The sequence below is a fragment of the Dendrobates tinctorius genome, unplaced genomic scaffold, assembly GCF_039654945.1.
Source record: "Dendrobates tinctorius isolate UK_male_01 unplaced genomic scaffold, ASM3965494v1 ptg000490l, whole genome shotgun sequence".
Classification (NCBI taxonomy): Eukaryota; Metazoa; Chordata; class Amphibia; order Anura; family Dendrobatidae; genus Dendrobates; species Dendrobates tinctorius.
Window position 1 is genome coordinate 427,589 of NW_027362151.1, and position 20,299 is coordinate 447,887.

At 48.8% G+C, this 20,299-nt stretch overlaps 1 protein-coding gene across 2 annotated transcripts; it reads left to right on the forward strand.

Annotated features, from left to right (window-relative positions):
* The first annotated feature begins 238 nt into the window (after positions 1-238).
* LOC141078020 (fatty acyl-CoA hydrolase precursor, medium chain-like) lies at positions 239-19,976 on the forward strand. Of its 2 annotated transcripts, XM_073564816.1 has the most exons (13): positions 239-364; positions 6,312-6,516; positions 9,351-9,489; positions 9,692-9,825; positions 10,019-10,172; positions 10,306-10,419; positions 13,472-13,567; positions 15,545-15,685; positions 15,764-15,841; positions 16,220-16,367; positions 16,526-16,678; positions 18,922-18,994; positions 19,141-19,976. In XM_073564816.1, exons 1-13 carry the CDS (start codon positions 301-303, stop codon positions 19,319-19,321), a joined length of 1,680 nt encoding a protein of 559 aa, XP_073420917.1. In that variant the 5' UTR covers positions 239-300; the 3' UTR covers positions 19,322-19,976. The 2 variants fall into 2 exon arrangements, with proteins under 2 accessions (XP_073420917.1, XP_073420918.1); XM_073564817.1 differs by lacking the exon at positions 6,312-6,516 and having other exon boundaries at positions 254-364.
* The last annotated feature ends 323 nt before the right edge of the window (positions 19,977-20,299 follow it).

The window sequence follows — 20,299 nt, forward strand, 5'->3', positions numbered from 1 at the left end:
CACGGATCATATATTCCCCATTTCCAGTGAGTGCAGGCTGTGGCAGAACTCCATAGGAAGGCGCAGTAAGGACGGTCACTGGAGCCCCAGGCCCTTACACAGCTGCAGGTCTGTTACATGTTCACCAGCTCTTCTGAAGCCAGTGTCATGTTCTACTGATAGAAGTGGTGATTACACATGATTGACACTCCCATCAGCCAATCACAAGTCCAGCTCTAGCTCCGCCTTCACATAAAGCCTCAGCCAGGAACTGCTGCCTCATTCATTATGATCCCTGGAGGTCATCTGTGACACTCCACAATGATGAGGGCTCTGATGAGGGTAGTTGTCCTGTGCACCCTGGCTCTGGGGGTCCTGACATCAGGTGAGGAGACACTGTTATGAAGGGGCCCTGAGCAGACTGACAGTGACAGAGTCACAGGGAGAGCAGAAGAGAGCTGAGAAACCATGGGAGCTCTCGGCTCAGCGGGATCTGATCTCTCCTGTAGAGTGTAAACTCTTATGGTCAGTGGGGTCCTCTCTCTCTCTTGTAGAGTGTAAGCTCTTATGTTCAGTGGGGTCCTCTCTCTCTCTTGTAGAGTGTAAGCTCTTATGGTCAGTGGGGTCCTCTCTCTCTCTTGTAGAGTGTAAGCTCTTATGTTCAGTGGGGTCCTCTCTCTCTCTTGTAGAGTGTAAGCTCTTATGTTCAGTGGGGTCCTCTCTCTCTCCTGTAGAGTGTAAGCTCTTATGGTCAGTGGGGTCCTCTCTCTCTCTCTCTCCTGTAGAGTGTAAGCTCTTATGGTCAGTGGGGTTCTCTCTCTCCTGTAGAGTGTAAGCTCTTATGGTCAGTGGGGTCCTCTCTCTCTCCTGTAGAGTGTAAGCTCTTATGTTCAGTGGGGTCCTCTCTCTCTCTTGTAGAGTGTAAGCTCTTATGTTCAGTGGGGTCCTCTCTCTCTCTTGTAGAGTGTAAGCTCTTATGTTCAGTGGGGTCCTCTCTCTCTCCTGTAGAGTGTAAGCTCTTATGGTCAGTGGGGTCCTCTCTCTCTCTCTCTCCTGTAGAGTGTAAGCTCTTATGGTCAGTGGGGTTCTCTCTCTCTCTTGTAGAGTGTAAGCTCTTATGTTCAGTGGGGTCCTCTCTCTCTCTTGTAGAGTGTAAGCTCTTATGGTCAGTGGGGTCCTCTCTCTCTCTTGTAGAGTGTAAGCTCTTATGTTCAGTGGGGTCCTCTCTCTCTCTTGTAGAGTGTAAGCTCTTATGTTCAGTGGGGTCCTCTCTCTCTCTTGTAGAGTGTAAGCTCTTATGTTCAGTGGGGTCCTCTCTCTCTCCTGTAGAGTGTAAGCTCTTATGGTCAGTGGGGTCCTCTCTCTCTCTCTCTCTCTCCTGTAGAGTGTAAGCTCTTATGGTCAGTGGGGTTCTCTCTCTCCTGTAGAGTGTAAGCTCTTATGGTCAGTGGGGTCCTCTCTCTCTCCTGTAGAGTGTAAGCTCTTATGGTCAGTGGGGTCCTCTCTCTCTCCTGTAGAGTGTAAGCTCTTATGGTCAGTGGGGTCCTCTCTCTCCTGTAGAGTGTAAGCTCTTATGGTCAGTGGGGTCCTCTCTCTCCTGTAGAGTGTAAGCTCTTATGGTCAGTGGGGTTCTCTCTCTCCTGTAGAGTGTAAGCTCTTATGGTCAGTGGGGTCCTCTCTCTCTCCTGTAGAGTGTAAGCTCTTATGGTCAGTGGGGTCCTCTCTCTCTCCTGTAGAGTGTAAGCTCTTATGGTCAGTGGGGTCCTCTCTCTCTCCTGTAGAGTGTAAGCTCTTATGGTCAGTGAGGTCCTCTCTCTCCTGTAGAGTGTAAGCTCTTATGGTCAGTGGGGTCCTCTCTCTCCTGTAGAGTGTAAGCTCTTATGGTCAGTGGGGTCCTCTCTCGTGTAGAATGTAAGCTCTTATGGTCAGTGGGATCCTCTCTCTCTTGTAGAGTGTAAGCTCTTATGGTCAGTGGGGTCCTCTCTCTCTCTCTCCAGTAGAGTGTAAGCTCTTATGGTCAGTGGGGTCCTCTCTCTCTCCAGTAGAGTGTAAGCTCTTATGGTCAGTGGGGTCCTCTCTCTCTCTCTCCAGTAGAGTGTAAGCTCTTATGGTCAGTGGGGTCCTCTCTCTCTCTCTCTCCTGTAGAGTGTAAGCTCTTATGGTCAGTGGGGTCCTCTCTCTCTCTCTCTCCTGTAGAGTGTAAGCTCTTATGGTCAGTGGGGTCCTCTCTCTCTCTCTCCTGTAGAGTGTAAGCTCTTATGGTCAGTGGGGTCCTCTCTCTCCTGTAGAGTGTAAGCTCTTATGGTCAGTGAGGTCCTCTCTCCTGTAGAGTGTAAGCTCTTATGGTCAGCGGGGTCCTCTCTCTCCTGTAGAGTGTAAGCTCTTATGGTCAGTGAGGTCCTCTCTCTCCTGTAGAGTGTAAGCTCTTATGGTCAGTGGGGTCCTCTCTCTCCTGTAGAGTGTAAGCTCTTATGGTCAGTGAGGTCCTCTCTCCTGTAGAGTGTAAGCTCTTATGGTCAGTGGGGTCCTCTCTCTCCTGTAGAGTGTAAGCTCTTATGGTCAGCGGGGTCCTCTCTCTCCTGTAGAGTGTAAGCTCTTATGGTCAGTGGGGTCCTCTCTCTCTCCTGTAGAATGTAAGCTCTTATGGTCAGTGGGATCCTCTCTCTCTCTTGTAGAGTGTAAGCTCTTATGGTCAGTGGGGTCCTCTCTCTCTCTTGTAGAGTGTAAGCTCTTATGGTCAGTGGGGTCCTCTCTCTCTCTCTCTCTTGTAGAGTGTAAGCTCTTATGGTCAGTGGGGTCCTCTCTCTCTCTCTCCTGTAGAGTGTAAGCTCTTATGGTCAGTGGGGTCCTCTCTCTCTCTCCTGTAGAGTGTAAGCTCTTATGGTCAGTGGGGTCCTCTCTCTCTCGTGTAGAGTGTAAGCTCTTATGGTCAGTGGGGTCCTCTCTCTCTCTCTCCAGTAGAGTGTAAGCTCTTATGGTCAGTGGGGTCCTCTCTCTCTCTCCTGTAGAGTGTAAGCTCTTATGGTCAGTGGGGTCCTCTCTCTCTCTCCTGTAGAGTGTAAGCTCTTATGGTCAGTGGGGTCCTCTCTCTCTCTCCTGTAGAGTGTAAGCTCTTATGGTCAGTGGGGTCCTCTCTCTCTCCTGTAGAGTGTAAGCTCTTATGGTCAGTGGGGTCCTCTCTCTCTCTCTCCTGTAGAGTGTAAGCTCTTATGGTCAGTGGGGTCCTCTCTCTCTCTCCTGTAGAGTGTAAGCTCTTATGGTCAGTGGGGTCCTCTCTCTCTCTCTCCTGTAGAGTGTAAGCTCTTATGGTCAGTGGGGTCCTCTCTCCTGTAGAGTGTAAGCTCTTATGGTCAGTGGGGTCCTCTCTCTCTCTCCTGTAGAGTGTAAGCTCTTATGGTCAGTGGGGTCCTCTCTCCTGTAGAGTGTAAGCTCTTATGGTCAGTGGGGTCCTCTCTCTCTCTCCTGTAGAGTGTAAGCTCTTATGGTCAGTGGGGTCCTCTCTCCTGTAGAGTGTAAGCTCTTATGGTCAGTGGGGTCCTCTCTCTCTCTCCTGTAGAGTGTAAGCTCTTATGGTCAGTGGGGTCCTCTCTCTCTCTCCTGTAGAGTGTAAGCTCTTATGGTCAGTGGGGTCCTCTCTCTCTCTCCTGTAGAGTGTAAGCTCTTATGGTCAGTGGGGTCCTCTCTCTCTCCTGTAGAGTGTAAGCTCTTATAGTCAGTGGGGTCCCCTCTCTCTCTCTCCTGTAGAGTGTAAGCTCTTATGATCAGTGGGGTCCTCTCTCCTGTAGAGTGCAAGCTCTTATGGTCAGTGGGGTCCTCTCTCTCTCTCCTGTAGAGTGTAAGCTCTTATGGTCAGTGGGGTCCTCGCTCTCTCCTGTAGAGTGTAAGCACTTATGGTCAGTGGGGTCCTCTCTCTCCTGTAGAGTGTAAGCTCTTATGGTCAGTGGGGTCCTCTCTCTCTCCTGTAGAGTGTAAGCTCTTATGGTCAGTGGGGTCCTCTCTCTCTCCAGTAGAGTGTAAGCTCTTATGGTCCTTGGGGTCCTCTCTCTCCTGTAGAGTGTAAGCTCTTATGGTCAGTGGGATCCTCTCTCTCCTGTAGAGTGTAAGCTCTTATGGTCAGTGGGGTCCTCTCTCTCTCCTGTAGAGTGTAAGCTCTTATGGTCAGTGGGGTCCTCTCTCTCTCCTGTAGAGTGTAAGCTCTTATGGTCCTTGGGGTCCTCTCTCTCCTGTAGAGTGTAAGCTCTTATGGTCAGTGGGATCCTCTCTCTCCTGTAGAGTGTAAGCTCTTATGGTCAGTGGGGTCCTCTCTCTCTCCTATAGAGTGTAAGCTCTTAGGCCATGTGCACATGCTGCGGATTGGTCTGTGGATTTTTCTGCGTAGATTTAGCCCTGCGGTTTCACACCTCTACAATGGAGGAGATGGGAAACCGCTGCGGAATCTGCACAAAGAATTGTCATGCTACAGATTTGAACCAGCAGCAAATCCGCGCGGAAAAATCCGCAGAATGTGCACTGCGTTTTTTGTTTTCCATAGATTATAATGGTACTGTACAACGCAGCAGAAACTGCTGTGGATCTCCAGGGCCAAATCCGCAGCAGAATCCGCAGCGTGTGCACATACCCTTATGGTTATTAGTGGGGTGTTCAGTATTGTCATGGATTATTGGCTTCTTAGTTGTACAGCTCTCAGGTCTATGTTGGTGCTATAGAGTAAAGGTGCGGCAGTGTAGAGACAAATAAACAAGTTTCCAGGCGAACATGGATCATAAACCTCTCTAAGAAAGTGACATGACCTTGCAACTTAAGGGACAAGCACAGTAAGATGAATGGACTAGATATACCACTACATATGCTTGTAGAGAAGGAAATGAGGTTACAGGAAACATGCCGGACATATGCAGCAGGAGAATGAACTATATACCTGTATGAAGAGAATAGAGATGAGTGTTAGATTATGCCATGATTAACTGCAAGGTACTTTGAAAAAATGTACTTGGAAGGAAATGTACATAATTGTCCCCTACATATGAACAGTGGGGTGTTCAGTATTGTCATGGATTATTGGCTTCTTGGTTGTACAGCTCTCAGGTCTATGTTGCTGCTATAGAGTAAAGGTACGGCAGTGTCCCTCGGACCACAGATAACAGGCTGCTGACATTGCTGTAGCTCATGGGACTGTTACAAAGGTCGTTGATATTCTCAGTTGTCTGCTCTTGTCCGCCGGTCTCTTGTAATGTTGGTGGTCCTGTCTGATGATCGCTCTTGCTGCATTCACACTTTTTGCTCCCTTCAGAGCAGTGATGATCCCCTCCTATGTGATACCTGGGGGTCTTGATCTACATGTGCTGCAGATTACACAGGTGTTCGGCTTATTAACAGCTCGGATACATTGTGTCCAGGGCGGAGAACGAGCAGTTATGGCCCCTCCCCCATACCGTCCAGGTGAGATTCTCTGCTCTGAGATCTGTGTTGTTACAGGTAACACGATCACCTGTATTGTGCTGTGGACGGTCATGTGACTGCAGGCACTGGGTGAAGGAGCGGCGACCTGTGAGTCATCTGACCCCGCACATAACCCTGCACCTGCTGGAAGTGATAAGTGAGGAGCACTGGGACGTGTTCAGACCTTGCAGCCTGGACCGCACCTTACTGCTAGTCTGATCTCTTAGGGTGTGTGCACACAGTACAGTACCATAATATCCTATGGATATTAAAAACCGCAGTGCAGACGGTGCAGATTTTTTCGCGTGGTTTTCCTGCGGTTTCTAAACCGCAGAAATTGACATGTCAATTCTTTCTGCGGATTCCGCAGCGGTTTCCCGTCTCCTCCATTGTGGAGATGAAAAACTGCAGGGCAAAACCGCAGAGCAATCCGCAGGTAAAACCGCAGGTCTTTTGACCTGCAGATTTACCTGCGGATTTTACAAAATCCGCGTGGCCAAATCCGCACCCCAATCCGCAGCGTGTGCACGTAGCCTTATAAAGCTCGGGGACAGTTGGTTATTCCTCCATCACATGATGGCACAGAACCGGGTGTGAATATGATCGATCCCATCAGTACAGGCCACAATAACACAGTCCACAGAAATCTGAGCCTGTCTGATGAAGGGCTGAGGGTCCTGCACACCTGCGAGTGCAGCTCTGGCTGTGACCGGAGTACAGGGATGATGTGAGTGCAGCTCTGGCTGTGACACAGTACAGGGATGATGTGAGTGCAGCTCTGGCTGTGACCGGAGTACAGGGATGATGTGAGTGCAGCTCTGGCTGTGACACAGTACAGGGATGATGCCCCTGCAGTTTTCTGCATCCAATAATCTGCTTTTTTGTGGCTTTAGGAGAGGAGGACGATCGCCCTCAGGTGGAGACGCAATATGGTAAACTGCAGGGGAAGACGCTGTCTGCGAAGGGAACAGACAGAACCGTTCATGCCTTCTATGGAGTCCCCTTCGCAAAACCTCCAATTGGTCCATTGAGATTTGCATCCCCAGAACCCCCCGAATCCTGGAGCTCGGTGCGGGGGGCCTCAGACTATGCCCCAATGTAAGTGCACTTAGAGGTTGGTGTGGCAGAACTCTGAACACATTCATACTATAATTAATATATATATATTATACACTGTGCAAAAAATAAAGTGAACACTTAAACAACACAATGTAATCCCCAGTCAATCACACTTCTGTGACATTAACCTGTCCAGTTATGACGCAACAGCGGTTGTTTATCGATTTCTCCTGCTGTTACAGAAATGGAACAGACAACAGGTAGAAATAAAAGAGTGGTTCTGCAGGGGGTGACCACAGACCCTTTCTCTGCTCTCACCCTTTTTTGCTGTTGTTTTGGTCACTTTTGCATTTTGTGATCGTTCTCACCCCTAGAGTTACAGTACAGTAGCTTGAGGCGGTGTCTACAACCCACAGAACTTGCTCAGGTAGTGCGGCTCATCCAGGATGGCACCTCAATGCAAGCTGTGGAAAGAAAGGTAGCTGTGTCTGTCAGCACAGTGTCCAGAGCATGGAGCAGATATCAGGAGACAGAACAGTACACCAGGAGATGTGGAGGGGGACATAAGAGGGCAACAACCCAGCAGCAGGACCGCTACCTCCCCAGTAAGGAGGAGCAGTGCCAGAGCTCTGCAAAATGACCTCCAGCAGGGCACTAACATCCATATGTCTGCTCAAACTGTCAGAAACAGACATGACGGTGGTATGAGTGCTTGACATCCACAAGTGGGTGTTATGTTCACAGCCCAACACCGTGCAGGGCGACTGGCATATGCCATAAAACACTAAGATTGGCAGATTCGTCATTGGCGCCCTATGCTCTACACAGATGGGAGCAGGTTCACACTGAGCACATGTGACAGATGGGGCATTTCTTTGGAGGGCTGCACAGCCCTACATGTGTTATCCAGAGGTACACTGACTGCCATTAGGTATCGGGATGAGATCCTCAGACCCATTGTGAGACCATATTCAGGTGTATCCAAAACGAACAGAAGTTAAGTCTAAAATTGTAAATCTTTATTGCAAAAAATATTCATAAAAACATGAAACATGTTAAATGGAGGACACGACAAATAGGTCACCGCACCATAGGGTGAATAGCAGAGTCAGCAATGCATGTTAAATGGATATATCTATGGAGATATATTGCAAATTAATCATATGCATAATACAAAGCGATCAAAAATGCGCCATCATTTAGGCCATAAAAATATGTAAACATGTGCCAATAATTATTGTGTGATTAATGTACATATGTACAAGATGAATCAATAATAAACTCCATTGAAAACAGTGAAATGAATGTCTATCATAAAACCAACCAGGGGTAAATGGTATCCAGAACTACATAATAATAATTTCATGCCAATGCAGACAGTGATAGGATATATAATTAAATAGACTCTGAGGCTGGAGATAGAGAGAGACATTGGTATGTAGTCATGGCACATTTACCTTAGGTGCGGGCAGGAGGACCCCGACGCGCGTTTTGCGGTAGCTTTATCAAGGGGCGTGAAATAGAATTGTTTTTTGCGCCCTTTTTATATAGTAATGGAATATAGAGAGCAAACAATGTGGAGCGCTTCCAGTAGGCGGTCCGGGTCATTGCCGTCACGGGCCGGCGTCATGCAAGCCGCGCCTCCTCCCAGCCTACCGGAAGCGCTCCACATTGTTAGCTCTCTACACTCCATTACTATATAAAAAGGGCGCAAAACAATTCTATTTCACGCCCCTTGATAAAGCTACCGCGAAACGCGCGTTGGGGTCCTCCTGCCCGCACCTAAGGTAAATATGCCATGACTACATACCAATGTCTCTCTCCATCTCCAGCCTCGAAGTCTATTTAATTATATATCCTATCACTGTCTGCACTGGCATGCAATTATTCTTATGTAGCTCTGGATACCAGTTACCCCTGGTTGGTTTTATGATAAACTCCATTGAAAACAGTGAAATGAATGTCTATTATTGATTCATCTTGTACATATGTACATTAATCACACAATAATTATTGGCACATGTTTACATATTTTTATGGCCTAAATTATGGCGCATTTTTGATCTCTTTGTATTATGCATATGATTAATTTGCAATATATCTCCATAGATATATCCATTTAACATGCATTGCTGACTCTGCTATTCACCCTATGGTGCGGTGACCTAGTTGTCGTGTCCTCCATTTTACATGTTTCATGTTTTTATGAACATTTTTTGCAATAAAGATTTACAATTTTAGACTTCACTTCTGTTCGTTTTGGATACATTTTGTCTTTTGAAGCTTTTGGTCTCCTAGGTGATCTTGGTTTTGTACATATTCAGGTGTAGTTGGCCCTGGGTTCCTTCTGATGCATAACAATGCTAGGCCTCGTGTGGCTGAAGTGTCAGCAGTTTCTGCCTGATGAAGGCATTGATGCTATGGACTGGCCGGTTCTCAGACCAGAATCCAATCGAGTACATCTGAGGCATCATTTCTCATTCCATCCACCAACGCTACGTTGCACCACAGACTGTCCAAGAGTTGACTGATGCTTTAATCCAGGCCTGGTTTGAGATCCCTCAGGTTAACATCTGCCGCCTCATCAGGTCCATGCCCAGGCATTGTAGGGAGGTCATACAGGCGCGTGGAGGCCACACACACTACTGAGCATCACTTCCTTGTCTTGAGGCATTTCCACTTTTGTTTTATTGTTCTATACGCATTCCACTACGTAATGAATAATAATTTGCAACTGGAACATTTCATTCAGTGATATATACACACACACACAGTGTGTAATATATATATTATATATATATATTATACACTGTGTGTGTATGTATGTATGTGTATATATATATATATATATATATATATTTCTTTTATTACAGGTGTCTGCAGGATCATCATGCGATGGAGCAGTTACTGGAGGCAGTGAAAGCCAAAATTACTTTACCTCCAGTGTCAGAGGACTGTCTGTACCTAAACTTATTCACACCTGCTGATCGAGTGAAGGAGGAGAAGCTTCCAGTAAGTAAAGCATGTATTGTGTGACTAACACTTCTATATAATTGCTGCTGTGTGTAGTTTCAGACTCTATGGTTTCCTATTTTGTGTGCACTGAGGCCGTGCCCATGGCGGTCACTTATGATTCTAAATGGAGACACATAGAAAATCACATTCACACTTACCTGCATTCCCTATTAATGAACACCTTCTACTCATTGCCCAGGTCATGGTGTTCATACATGGTGGAGCCCTGTTGATGGGGGGAGCCATGATGTTTGAAGGTTCTGCACTGAGTGCCCATGAAAACGTTGTAGTTGTTTCCATCCAGTACCGGCTGGGGCTCCTCGGCTTCCTTAGGTAATGTCTATGCTGTCAGGTGACTTTCCTGCCTAGAGTTAAGACATGAAATGACAATGCTATGTGGTGCTAGCCGGCTATACCTGGTGTTATGTAGACGGGACCATTGTCAGTCTTTGTGTACATTGCTCTGCTGGGAGCCACTGGGTTGAGGTCCCCTCATTTCATTAACAGCTATCTTTCCTTGTCACAGCACTGGAGATCATCGGGCTCCTGGGAACTACGGCTTTTTGGATCAGGTTGAAGCTCTCCAGTGGGTTCAGGAGAACATTGCAGGTTTCGGAGGGGACCCCAAGTCTGTGACTATATTTGGGGAGTCTGCGGGGGGAGTCAGCATCTCTGCACTGGTGAGCAGTTTTGTTGCTGATACGTTGCTCATTATTGAGGCTCTGATTGGGTGGTTGTTCTATAGGTGAAGGTAAGGTCCTGTTCTTTAACCCTTAATGATCCTACCCCCTTCTATGTATTTCTTATATTCAGGTGGTGTCTCCACTGGCCAAAGGCTTGTTTCACAGAGCTATTGCTGAGAGTGGTGTAGCCATAATGCCGGGTTTGGTGGCCCAGACTAAAGAGGAGAGTGTGTTTTACAGTAATGTAAGTATGACTTAAGCCGTCAAATGCTGCACTGTGTCTGATGACCCAGCACCTTGTGCCGCCAATCTGATGACCCAGCGCCTTGTGCCGCTAATCATCCGACCAATGACCACAGCTCTCGATTGGCGGGTGACTGGATTGCTCATACACCGTCCAGTGTAGTCAGGCGGTTTGCTGTGGATTACGATGACCGCAGAATTTGTGTCTGCCGCTGAGCAGATCATTGAGTGACTGCCTATCGGGCGCGGTTGTGTTATCGGACCCTTAGGCTGGAGTCAGAAACAGCGTATAATAATACGGTCGCAATATGCAGAAATATTCTCTGAACAGCGATCCGTATGTCCGCCGTTGGCAAGGCTAGGATGCGCTTTTGGCGCATGTAAGCATCCGTGTTACATCCGTATGATGAGATTTTCTCGCCGGCTTGCAAAATGGACATATAATGGATGCCAATGACAGGTTAAAACACAAACGAAATAATAGATATAGACACATAGAATACATAAATATATTTCATTGAATTCTACATAACATAATAGCCGCTAAATCAATTGCCGGCTTTTGTAATATCATTCCCCAACCCGACATGAAATGACACATGGTCACATACAGTAAACCATTTCATTTTATTTAGTTTGTTATATGTCTTTAACTAATAATTAGATTAGTGTATGTGTGTAAAATTTTAGACATGTAGGTGTTAAATTAATGGGTAAATTCATTGAAAAAAATTGCGTGGGCTCCTGCGGTAATTTCTCCGCCAGAGAGGAAAAGCCAGTTAGTGAGGGCAGATATTAATAGCCTAGAGAGGGACCTTTGTTTTGCCTCCCCCGGATAGAAAATCTGCCCCCAGGCACCTCAAAAAAGCCGCATCTATAAGATGCGCCTTTTCTGGCACTTAGCCTCTCTATTCCCATTGCCTTTAGCGGTGGCTCATGGGTTAATAATAATGGGTTACTGTCACCTTGCTATTGAAAGGTGACATTAAGTCGGGTTAATAATGGAGAGGTGTCAATAAGACGCCTATCCATTATTAATGCTATAGTAATAAAGGGTTAAAAAAGACACACACACACACATTAAAGTCTTTAAATGAAATAATCACACAAAGGTTTCACAAAATGTATTATTGTGCTAATCCAACGGAATCCCTTGTCCTGTAAAAAAAAAAAAAAATAACTAACAATATCCCAATATCCTTACCTCTCCGCCGTTCAGTCAGGTACCCCGCTGCAATCCATCAAAAGGGGTTAACTAGTTTACAACAGGGACCGGTGCTAATGCTATCGGACCCGCTGTAAACCACTGCAGAATGAATTAATCTCTGCGCAGGTGCCACGGCTGACCGGAGATGAACTAATAAGCGTGGGAAAGTTTCTCAACTTTTTCCCACGCTATCAGTTCACCTCCGGTCAGCCGGGGACTCTGTGCAGCCTCAGTGACGTCAGTGAGGCTGCGCGGAGTCCCTGGTTGACCTGAGGTGAACTCAGGAGCGTGAGAAAAAATTACTCACGCTTATTAGTTCATCCCCGGTCAGCCGGGGAGCCTGCACAGAGATGATTTCATTCATTCTGCAGTGGTTTACAGCGGGGCCTGTAGTATTATCACCGGTCCCTGTTGTAAACTGGTTAACCTGTTGTGATGGATTGCAGTGGGAGGACCTGACTGAAAGGTGGACAGGTATGGATATTGTTGTTGTTTTTTTCTTTTCTTTTTTTACAGGACAACAAGGGATTCCGTTGGATTAGCAGAATAATAAAATGTCAATAACTTTGATTATTTCATTAAAACACTTTTTAATTAATGTCTGTCTTTTTAACCCTTTAATACTATAGGATTAAAAATGGTCTTATTGACACCTCTCCATTATTAACCCGCCTTTCAATAGCAAGGTGGCATTATCCCATTGGTTAATAATAATGAGCCACCACTAAAGGCAATGGGAATAGGGAGGCTAAGTGCCAGAAAAGGCACATCTTAAAGATGTGCCTTTCCTGGGGTGGCTGGGGGCAGATTTTTTTTTTTTTTTTATCTGGGGGGGGGGGGGGCAAAAACAATGGTAATACGGTGCAGCATGCTGCGACTTTCTCAGCCTGTATAATACAGCCGAGAAAAAAATCGGCTGAAGGGAGCTGCCCCATAGATTAACATTGGTTCGATTGCTATGCGTTTTTTTTTTCTCACATAGCACTCGTCCGTATTTCTCGCTAGTGTGACGCCGGCCTAAGCCCTGTTTCACACTTCAGTTGTTTGTCATCAGTTGAAATCCACCAAGAGTGAAAAAAACGGATCCGTTTCCGCTATGTAACAAATGGATTCAGCAGATCCGTTTTGTGGATGGATCTGCCAGTGTGTGAAATTTAAAGGAACAGATGTCGAGAGAGACTTTTTACACCGCTTCCGGAACGCCGTTTAGGGTTAATCTGCATGAAAGGGAACATCTTCTGGGCATGCGCAGTTTAAAATAGCGGTCCGCCGCTAGAAAAAACCTTACAATGTCCGTCTACTCCAGCCGGCGGACGCTAAAATTCTAATGGATCCGTCAAAAAACGGATGCAATGGACGACCATCAGTCAAAATCCGCCGCTAATGCAAGTCTGTGGGGGGGGGGGGGAAACGAATCCGCCCAAAAAATGGTGGATTCGTTTTTTTTTTTTTAGAAAAACAGCGGATTTTGACTGACGTCAAATAACTGAAGTGTGAAACAGGCCTAACTCTCGGGGTCCATCGCTGTTACCAGAACTTTGCTGTATTTTTATTCTTATCTTCTCCCTGCTCCGTTCTGCACTGGCCGACTGTGATCTTATGCAGCTGAGTGCTTTAATATTGCTGCTGGCTACTTGATGGCGCGGTGGGTCCATACTAATAAGGGAGTAGCGGGGAATTGTGCGCCATGTGGCTGAGGCCACATCAGGTGTCTGGGGAGCCTAAATTGCTGCAACAGCCGAGGCCACGTAAGAGCCTGTCGGGTGTGTGACGCGAGACGAGCGCCGGTGCAGGAATGGGGCAAGCACTGACGCTTTGCTTGTATTGGATTTTCTCTCTTCTGCAGATCATGGCCAATATTTCGGGCTGTGGTTTGGACGCGCTGGTGGACTGCCTGAAGGCGAAATCTGAAGAAGAGATCCTGTCTCTAGTTGTCTCTATGGTATGGTCAGTGCAGCATAGGGTTCATTACCCTGATTCCTTCCCATCCCCGAACCCCAGTGATCCAGGGAATATTCACCAGTTCTACCTACATCACACGGATTTCCTACTGGCAGAAAGCTGTGCAGAATTCTGAATGCAGCTCTGGATCTGAATGAAATGTATGAAGTTATACAGAAGGAAAGCATATTACAGAATCTGCAGCATCTCCATTCCAGTGGACCCCTCCACCACTCCTCCTGTGCTCTGCCCCAGTGGCCTCCTCCACCACACCTCCTGTGCTCTGCCCCAGTGGCCTCCTCCACCACACCTCCTGTGCTCTGCCCCAGTGGCCCCCCTCCACCACTCCTCCTGTGCTCTGCCCCAGTGGCCCCCCTCCACCACTCCTCCTGTGCTCTGCCCCAGTGGCCCCCCTCCACCACTCCTCCTGTGCTCTGCCCCAGTGGCCTCCTCCACCACTCCTCCTGTGCTCTGCCCCAGTGGCCTCCTCCACCACACCTCCTGTGCTCTGCCCCAGTGGCCCCCCTCCACCACTCCTCCTGTGCTCTGCCCCAGTGGCCCCCCTCCACCACTCCTCCTGTGCTCTGCCCCAGTGGCCTCCTCCACCACTCCTCCTGTGCTCTGCCCCAGTGGCCTCCTCCACCACTCCTCCTGTGCTCTTCCCCAGTGGCCTCCTCCACCACTCCTCCTGTGCTCTGCCCCAGTGGCCTCCTCCACCACTCCTCCTATGCTCTGCCCCAGTGGCCTCCTCCACCACTCCTCCTGTGCTCTGCCCCAGTGGCCTCCTCCACCACTCCTCCTGTGCTCTGCCCCAGTGGCCTCCTCCACCACTCCTCCTGTCCTCTGCCCCAGTGGCCTCCTCCACCACTCCTCCTGTGCTCTGCCCCAGTGGCCTCCTCCACCACTCCTCCTATGCTCTGCCCCAGTGGCCTCCTCCACCACTCCTCCTGTGCTCTGCCCCAGTGGCCTCCTCCACCACTCCTCCTGTGCTCTGCCCCAGTGGCCTCCTCCACCACTCCTCCTGTCCTCTGCCCCAGTGGCCTCCTCCACCACTCCTCCTGTGCTCTGCCCCAGTGGCCTCCTCCACCACTCCTCCTGTGCTCTTCCCCAGTGGCCTCCTCCACCACTCCTCCTGTGCTCTGCCCCAGTGGCCTCCTCCACCACTCCTCCTATGCTCTGCCCCAGTGGCCTCCTCCACCACTCCTCCTGTGCTCTGCCCCAGTGGCCTCCTCCACCACTCCTCCTGTGCTCTGCCCCAGTGGCCTCCTCCACCACTCCTCCTGTCCTCTGCCCCAGTGGCCTCCTCCACCACTCCTCCTGTGCTCTGCCCCAGTGGCCTCCTCCACCACTCCTCCTGTGCTCTGCCCCAGTGGCCTCCTCCACCACTCCTCCTGTGCTCTGCCCCAGTGGCCCCCCTCCACCACTCCTCCTGTGCTCTGCCCCAGTGGCCCCCCTCCACCACTCCTCCTGTGCTCTGCCCCAGTGGCCTCCTCCACCACTCCTCCTGTGCTCTGCCCCAGTGGCCTCCTCCACCACTCCTCCTGTGCTCTTCCCCAGTGGCCTCCTCCACCACTCCTCCTGTGCTCTGCCCCAGTGGCCTCCTCCACCACTCCTCCTATGCTCTGCCCCAGTGGCCTCCTCCACCACTCCTCCTGTGCTCTGCCCCAGTGGCCTCCTCCACCACTCCTCCTGTGCTCTGCCCCAGTGGCCTCCTCCACCACTCCTCCTGTGCTCTGCCCCAGTGGCCGCCTCCACCACTCCTCCTGTGCTCTGCCCCAGTGGCCTCCTCCACCACTCCTCCTGTGCTCTGCCCCAGTGGCCCCCCTCCACCACTCCTCCTGTCCTTGAACCATGAGATCACTGCCATCTTATTAATGACTGCTTTTGATAGAGCATTTGATCATTTCTCTGTAATGGTTTGGGGGTCTTGATGGGACATAGTTGGGTTTCACCCTTCACTTTTCTCCTCCGCCTGCAGAAAACGTTCGCTTTGCCTGCAAGTGTCGATGGGGCATTCTTCCCTAAAGCTGCCCATCAGATTATGGCCGATAAAGAGGTGAACAGCGTTCCTTTTATGGCTGGAGTCAACAACCAGGAATTTGGGTGGATCCTCCCATCGGTAAGACTGATGAAGGAGGAAATGCTGAGATCATTGTGAAGATCTTTACATCATTGATCTTTCTCCTTCTATCCTCAGGCGATGAATATCTCAGGGTTTCGAGAAGGAATGGAGAGAGAAGCAGCAGAAGAAATGCTGAAGAACTTCCCCCTTCTGGTATGAGAACTGCTGGCCGGAGATGCCAATGGCTGAGGGTGGATTATGGGGCACTTAGATGACAACCTGCATCATTATATGCCACAGGTCTCATAAAACAGGGTGGTAGTCACAGAAAGCCATTACAAAGGTGCCTACCCCGAGATGATGAACCATCTACCAGTTCTTATGTGCCAACCTGATCATGCAGGTTCTTACTTGCCCAACATGTCCTGATGTCCACATCCTGCAGAGTTTACGAGATTCTGCTCATTTGCCCGCGACCTTACCAGGAGCAGTGGCCCGCAGCCGTTATCTTCTACTATCGGCTTTGGATCTTCTTGTTTTCTGTGTTCTTTCCGCTTTTGGTGTCATTCTGATGATATTACTATATTTCAGGGTCCATTCAGCAGCGCCACCAGCTTCCTGATAGACGAATACTTTGGAGATGAGACTGATCCTGCCGAAGTCCGGAACCGCCTCATAGATCTGGTTGGAGACCTTATCTTTGTTATCCCAGCACTACGAACGGCCAAGTACCACCGAGGTACGATGCATGTGATGGAGAATAATCCCCTCATACATGTTGTGTCCCACATAAATAGGGTGAAAGGACAGGGACCACGGCCACCTCCTCTTTATGGAGTTGGGGTCTCTGAAGAATGTAGATTCTTGTTCTGAACCCCACACAATCTTTTATTCCAGATTCTGGCCATCCCACCTACTTCTATGAGTTCCAGCATCGGCCATCGCTCTTTGAGAACTCCAAGCCGGATTTTGTGAAAGCCGATCACGGGGACGAGCTGTTCTTTGTGATAGGAGGTCCTTTCTTGGAGGGCGAAGTTCTGTTTACAGGAGGTGACCACCTTAGTCTGCAGTAATGTATGCGGGATGATGATGATGATATATGGGGGCATTTATAGATCAGTCACGCATCGTAGCCAAGAAGTTGGTACTTTCTCTCCTGAAACGACTCTTCCACGGTTGTTGGTGTCAGTCTTACATTTCTCTTGTTTTGCTCCTTTTTTGGGACACCAATAACTTTCTGTTCTGCAGGAGACACTTCTGTGATTTGGTGCCGGAGCGCAGAGTAATATACAATAACATGTATAGAAAATAAGAATGTGCTGATCTGGAAATCTCTTCTCGCCATATTGTTTCACACAGAACAGAAGTGGAATATTCAATATTTTTTTTAATTATTTTTATTTTATTTCAAAATTGTTAGTAGCGACAAATCTAAAAAATGTTGACAAGGGAAACAAGAGGCTGGAACACTAAGTGCCAGGACTGCATAAAAAGAGCATGATATATTAGAATGCTAATGACCTATGTCCGCATTTTAAAATCCAAAGATGACAAAACGGACAAAATTATCAGCCTACATAGGATAGGAAAATATGGACTAATCGCACATCAACGCAACACTGCGCACAGCTCCAAAAGAGCGACCAACGGGTCCAAAGGAAATGTAAATAACTTATTACCCGTATCAAAGACAGGTAATAGGAGGGGGGGGGGATGGACAATGAATTGCCAATAATCCGCATGGGTATAAACAAGGGCTTACTGGAACCAATCGGTCCTGTGCATGAAAAGAATATATAATGTATGAAATATTCCAATTTATGCCTTTAGACATGTGCAAAAATGATATAGTGCTCTGTGAAATATTGGCTTCATGTATCAGTCAGACAATGAGGCAAGCTGGAAAAAAAATCCTATGGTTCAATGACCTATAGCTATCGCTCTCCACAGCCAGATAATGTTTTACCTGATGGGCAGCAGGCACAGGATCCTGATGTGTGAACTGCGTCTTAAGATGGTGGAACAAGTTCAGAAACATGTTACTGTACGCAGCGTTACAAACTTTAACTATCACCACTTACAGCATCTATCAAGATTCAGAGATTGTGGAGAAATCCATCTGCACAAGGGAGAAGGTGGACGGTCACTAGTGGGGGCTCGTGGTCTCGAGACGCCACTGCATTAAATACAGAAAGGATCCGGTCCGGCAAATCACTGAATGGGCTCAGGAAGACGTCCAGAAATCATTATCTATGATCATAGGTGGCCGTGCACTCCACAAATGCTACTGACAGCTCCATTATGTAGAGAAGTAGCACACTTTAGAAGCGCTGCCGTCTTCTTTGGGCCTCAGATCATTTATAATGAATGGAGGCAAAAAGGAAAACTGTGGAGGGATCAGAATGTGAAATTATCTATGGAGACCCAGGACGCTGTGTCCTGCAGCTTCAGGAGGACAGGGACCATCCAGCTTATTGATGATAGCGGACCACCCAGCTTGTTATCAAGGAGAGGGGACCTTTCAACTTGTTTTCGAGTAGAGGGACTGTCTAGCTTGTCATTGGGGAGACTGGATGATCCAGCTTGTCATTGGCGTGAGGGACCGTCCAGCTTGTCATTGGCGTGAGGGACCGTCCAGCTTGTCATGGAGGAGAGGGACCGTCCAGTGTCTCATCAGGGAGAGGGACCGTGCAGCTTGTCATTGGCGTGAGGGACCGTCCAGCTTGTCATGGAGGAGAGGGACTGTCCAGTGTCTCATCAGGGAGAGGGACCGTCCAACTTGTCATTGTTGAGAGGGACCATCCCAGCTTGTCATGGAACAGAGGGATCGTCCAGCGTCTCATCAGGGAGAGGGACCGTCCAGCTTATCATTGTTGAGAGGGACCATCCCAGCTTGTCATGGAAGAGAAGGATCGTCCAGCGTCTCATCAGGGAGAGGGACCATCCAGCTTGTTATCAGCGCACTGATCACATTTCTGAAGCATGGGGGGCATTAGTGTCCGTGGCTGGAGCGGCGCACACATGAGACCCTAGTATTATACAGAGGTGTTAGACGTCTGCATGGGGAAGATGTTGTCCTGTTCCAGGGAAGTCTTTGTATATTTCAGTAACATAATGCAGGACCACATCCTGACTCCATCATTGTACTTTGCGGCACAGAATTTGTTTTTTCATTCTCAAACCTGGTTTCTCTTTCCTACATATTAGATGTTCTGGTGATAAAATCTCTTTTCTGGTCCCGTGCAGGAACATTTACTGCGTGTTGTGATCTAATTCTTCTATTTTTCTCTCAGGAGCCGCCACAGAAGAAGAGAAGGTTCTGAGCAAAGCAGTTATGAGATACTGGGCCAACTTTGCCCGCACCGGGTAAGACATATGCTGGGTGACGGACAGATATTGGGGGCTTCCTTGCCTTCAGCCCCCTCACTACACCCCCCATACCACATGTATATCCCGCCACCGTCCCGTGCTGAAGTTGATGCATCTTTACGCTTTCTCCACTTTGTCTCCAGAGACCCCAATGGTCCGGGCTTGGTGCACTGGCCACAGTACGATGAGGATGAAGATTACATGGAGATAAACCTGAAGCAGAAAGCGGCAAAACAGCTCAAGGCCGGAAAGTATGAATTCTGGACCCACGTGCTCCCTGAGAAGATGCAGGAGGCGCCGCAGCAGCAGCACAGCGAGCTGTAACCGCTGCCACAGTCATTTACTGCAGAGTGTAAAAGACGCACTGACCCCTGTTCACACACACACTCCTAACAAAAATTAGGCCGACGATCTGAGACCCCTGACCCTGTGCCCCACAGAGGTGACTGCACCCCCTGAGCCCCATTATACAGGCTGTATGCAGAATCAGTCCACACCATGGACCGAGGCCTGTCCATTGTCATTGGAAACAGTCAGTAGGCTTACTGACAGAACTCCCCAACAACCTGCTGCAGCTCCTGCAATGCGGGGAAGCGGGAGTAATTGGGTGTACAGGTGTCTGTACACACCTGGTGTAACCATCCCGCCTCCAAAAACACAAAAACAACAAACTGCAGACAGAATAGCAGAGAATCCGAGGAGCAGAATAGTGAGTGCAGCTCCGGAGTGTAACGTTGGAACAGGCACATAGATGGATAAAGCTTGTATAATGGGGGTAGTCTGTGCACGAGCTGTGACCACCCTCCTGATCTAATACAGCAATGTCCGGCTGCCAGCACCGCTCCACATCCTGGTCTCTAGCTGTGGTCTGCATCTGCAGGGCATGCTGGGAGTTGTGGTTGCACAATGCCTGGCGATCACTGATCTGTGAGGAATGATTACTGCTGGACGGACTCTTCATTAAATGACTGTTGTGCTACTTGTCTGCTGTCTTGTCTGTGATGTGGGGGATGTTCCCCGGACCCTGCGCTCCTGCACTCATCCCAGAAGTAATGGGACGAGATCCCAGGAGATGGCGAGTGTAGTTGTCCTGCCTGCCAGCCTGTCCTGTGCGCCATCACCCTGCTCCCCGCCTAATACAGACGGGTTAGACCGGAGCCAAGGTGTAGCCCCCCACATCAGTGTCTGACTACTGGGGGTGACGCCGCTCCCCCCACCGTGTCATATACAGAATGACGCCTCCTTGTAATGAATCCATTAATGACGAGGAAAGACGGTGACTGTGGTGGTCCCATAAACAGC

Excerpts from the sequence above, each read along its gene's own strand:
- LOC141078020 (XM_073564816.1), top strand. The coding sequence starts at position 301 with ATGATGAGGGCTCTGATGAGGGTAGTTGTCCTGTGCACCCTGGCTCTG. Across the intron at positions 6,517-9,350 it reads GCCTCAGACTATGCCCCAAT|GTGTCTGCAGGATCATCATG; the intron begins GTAAGTGCACTT and ends CTTTTATTACAG. Across the intron at positions 9,490-9,691 it reads TGAAGGAGGAGAAGCTTCCA|GTCATGGTGTTCATACATGG; the intron begins GTAAGTAAAGCA and ends CTCATTGCCCAG.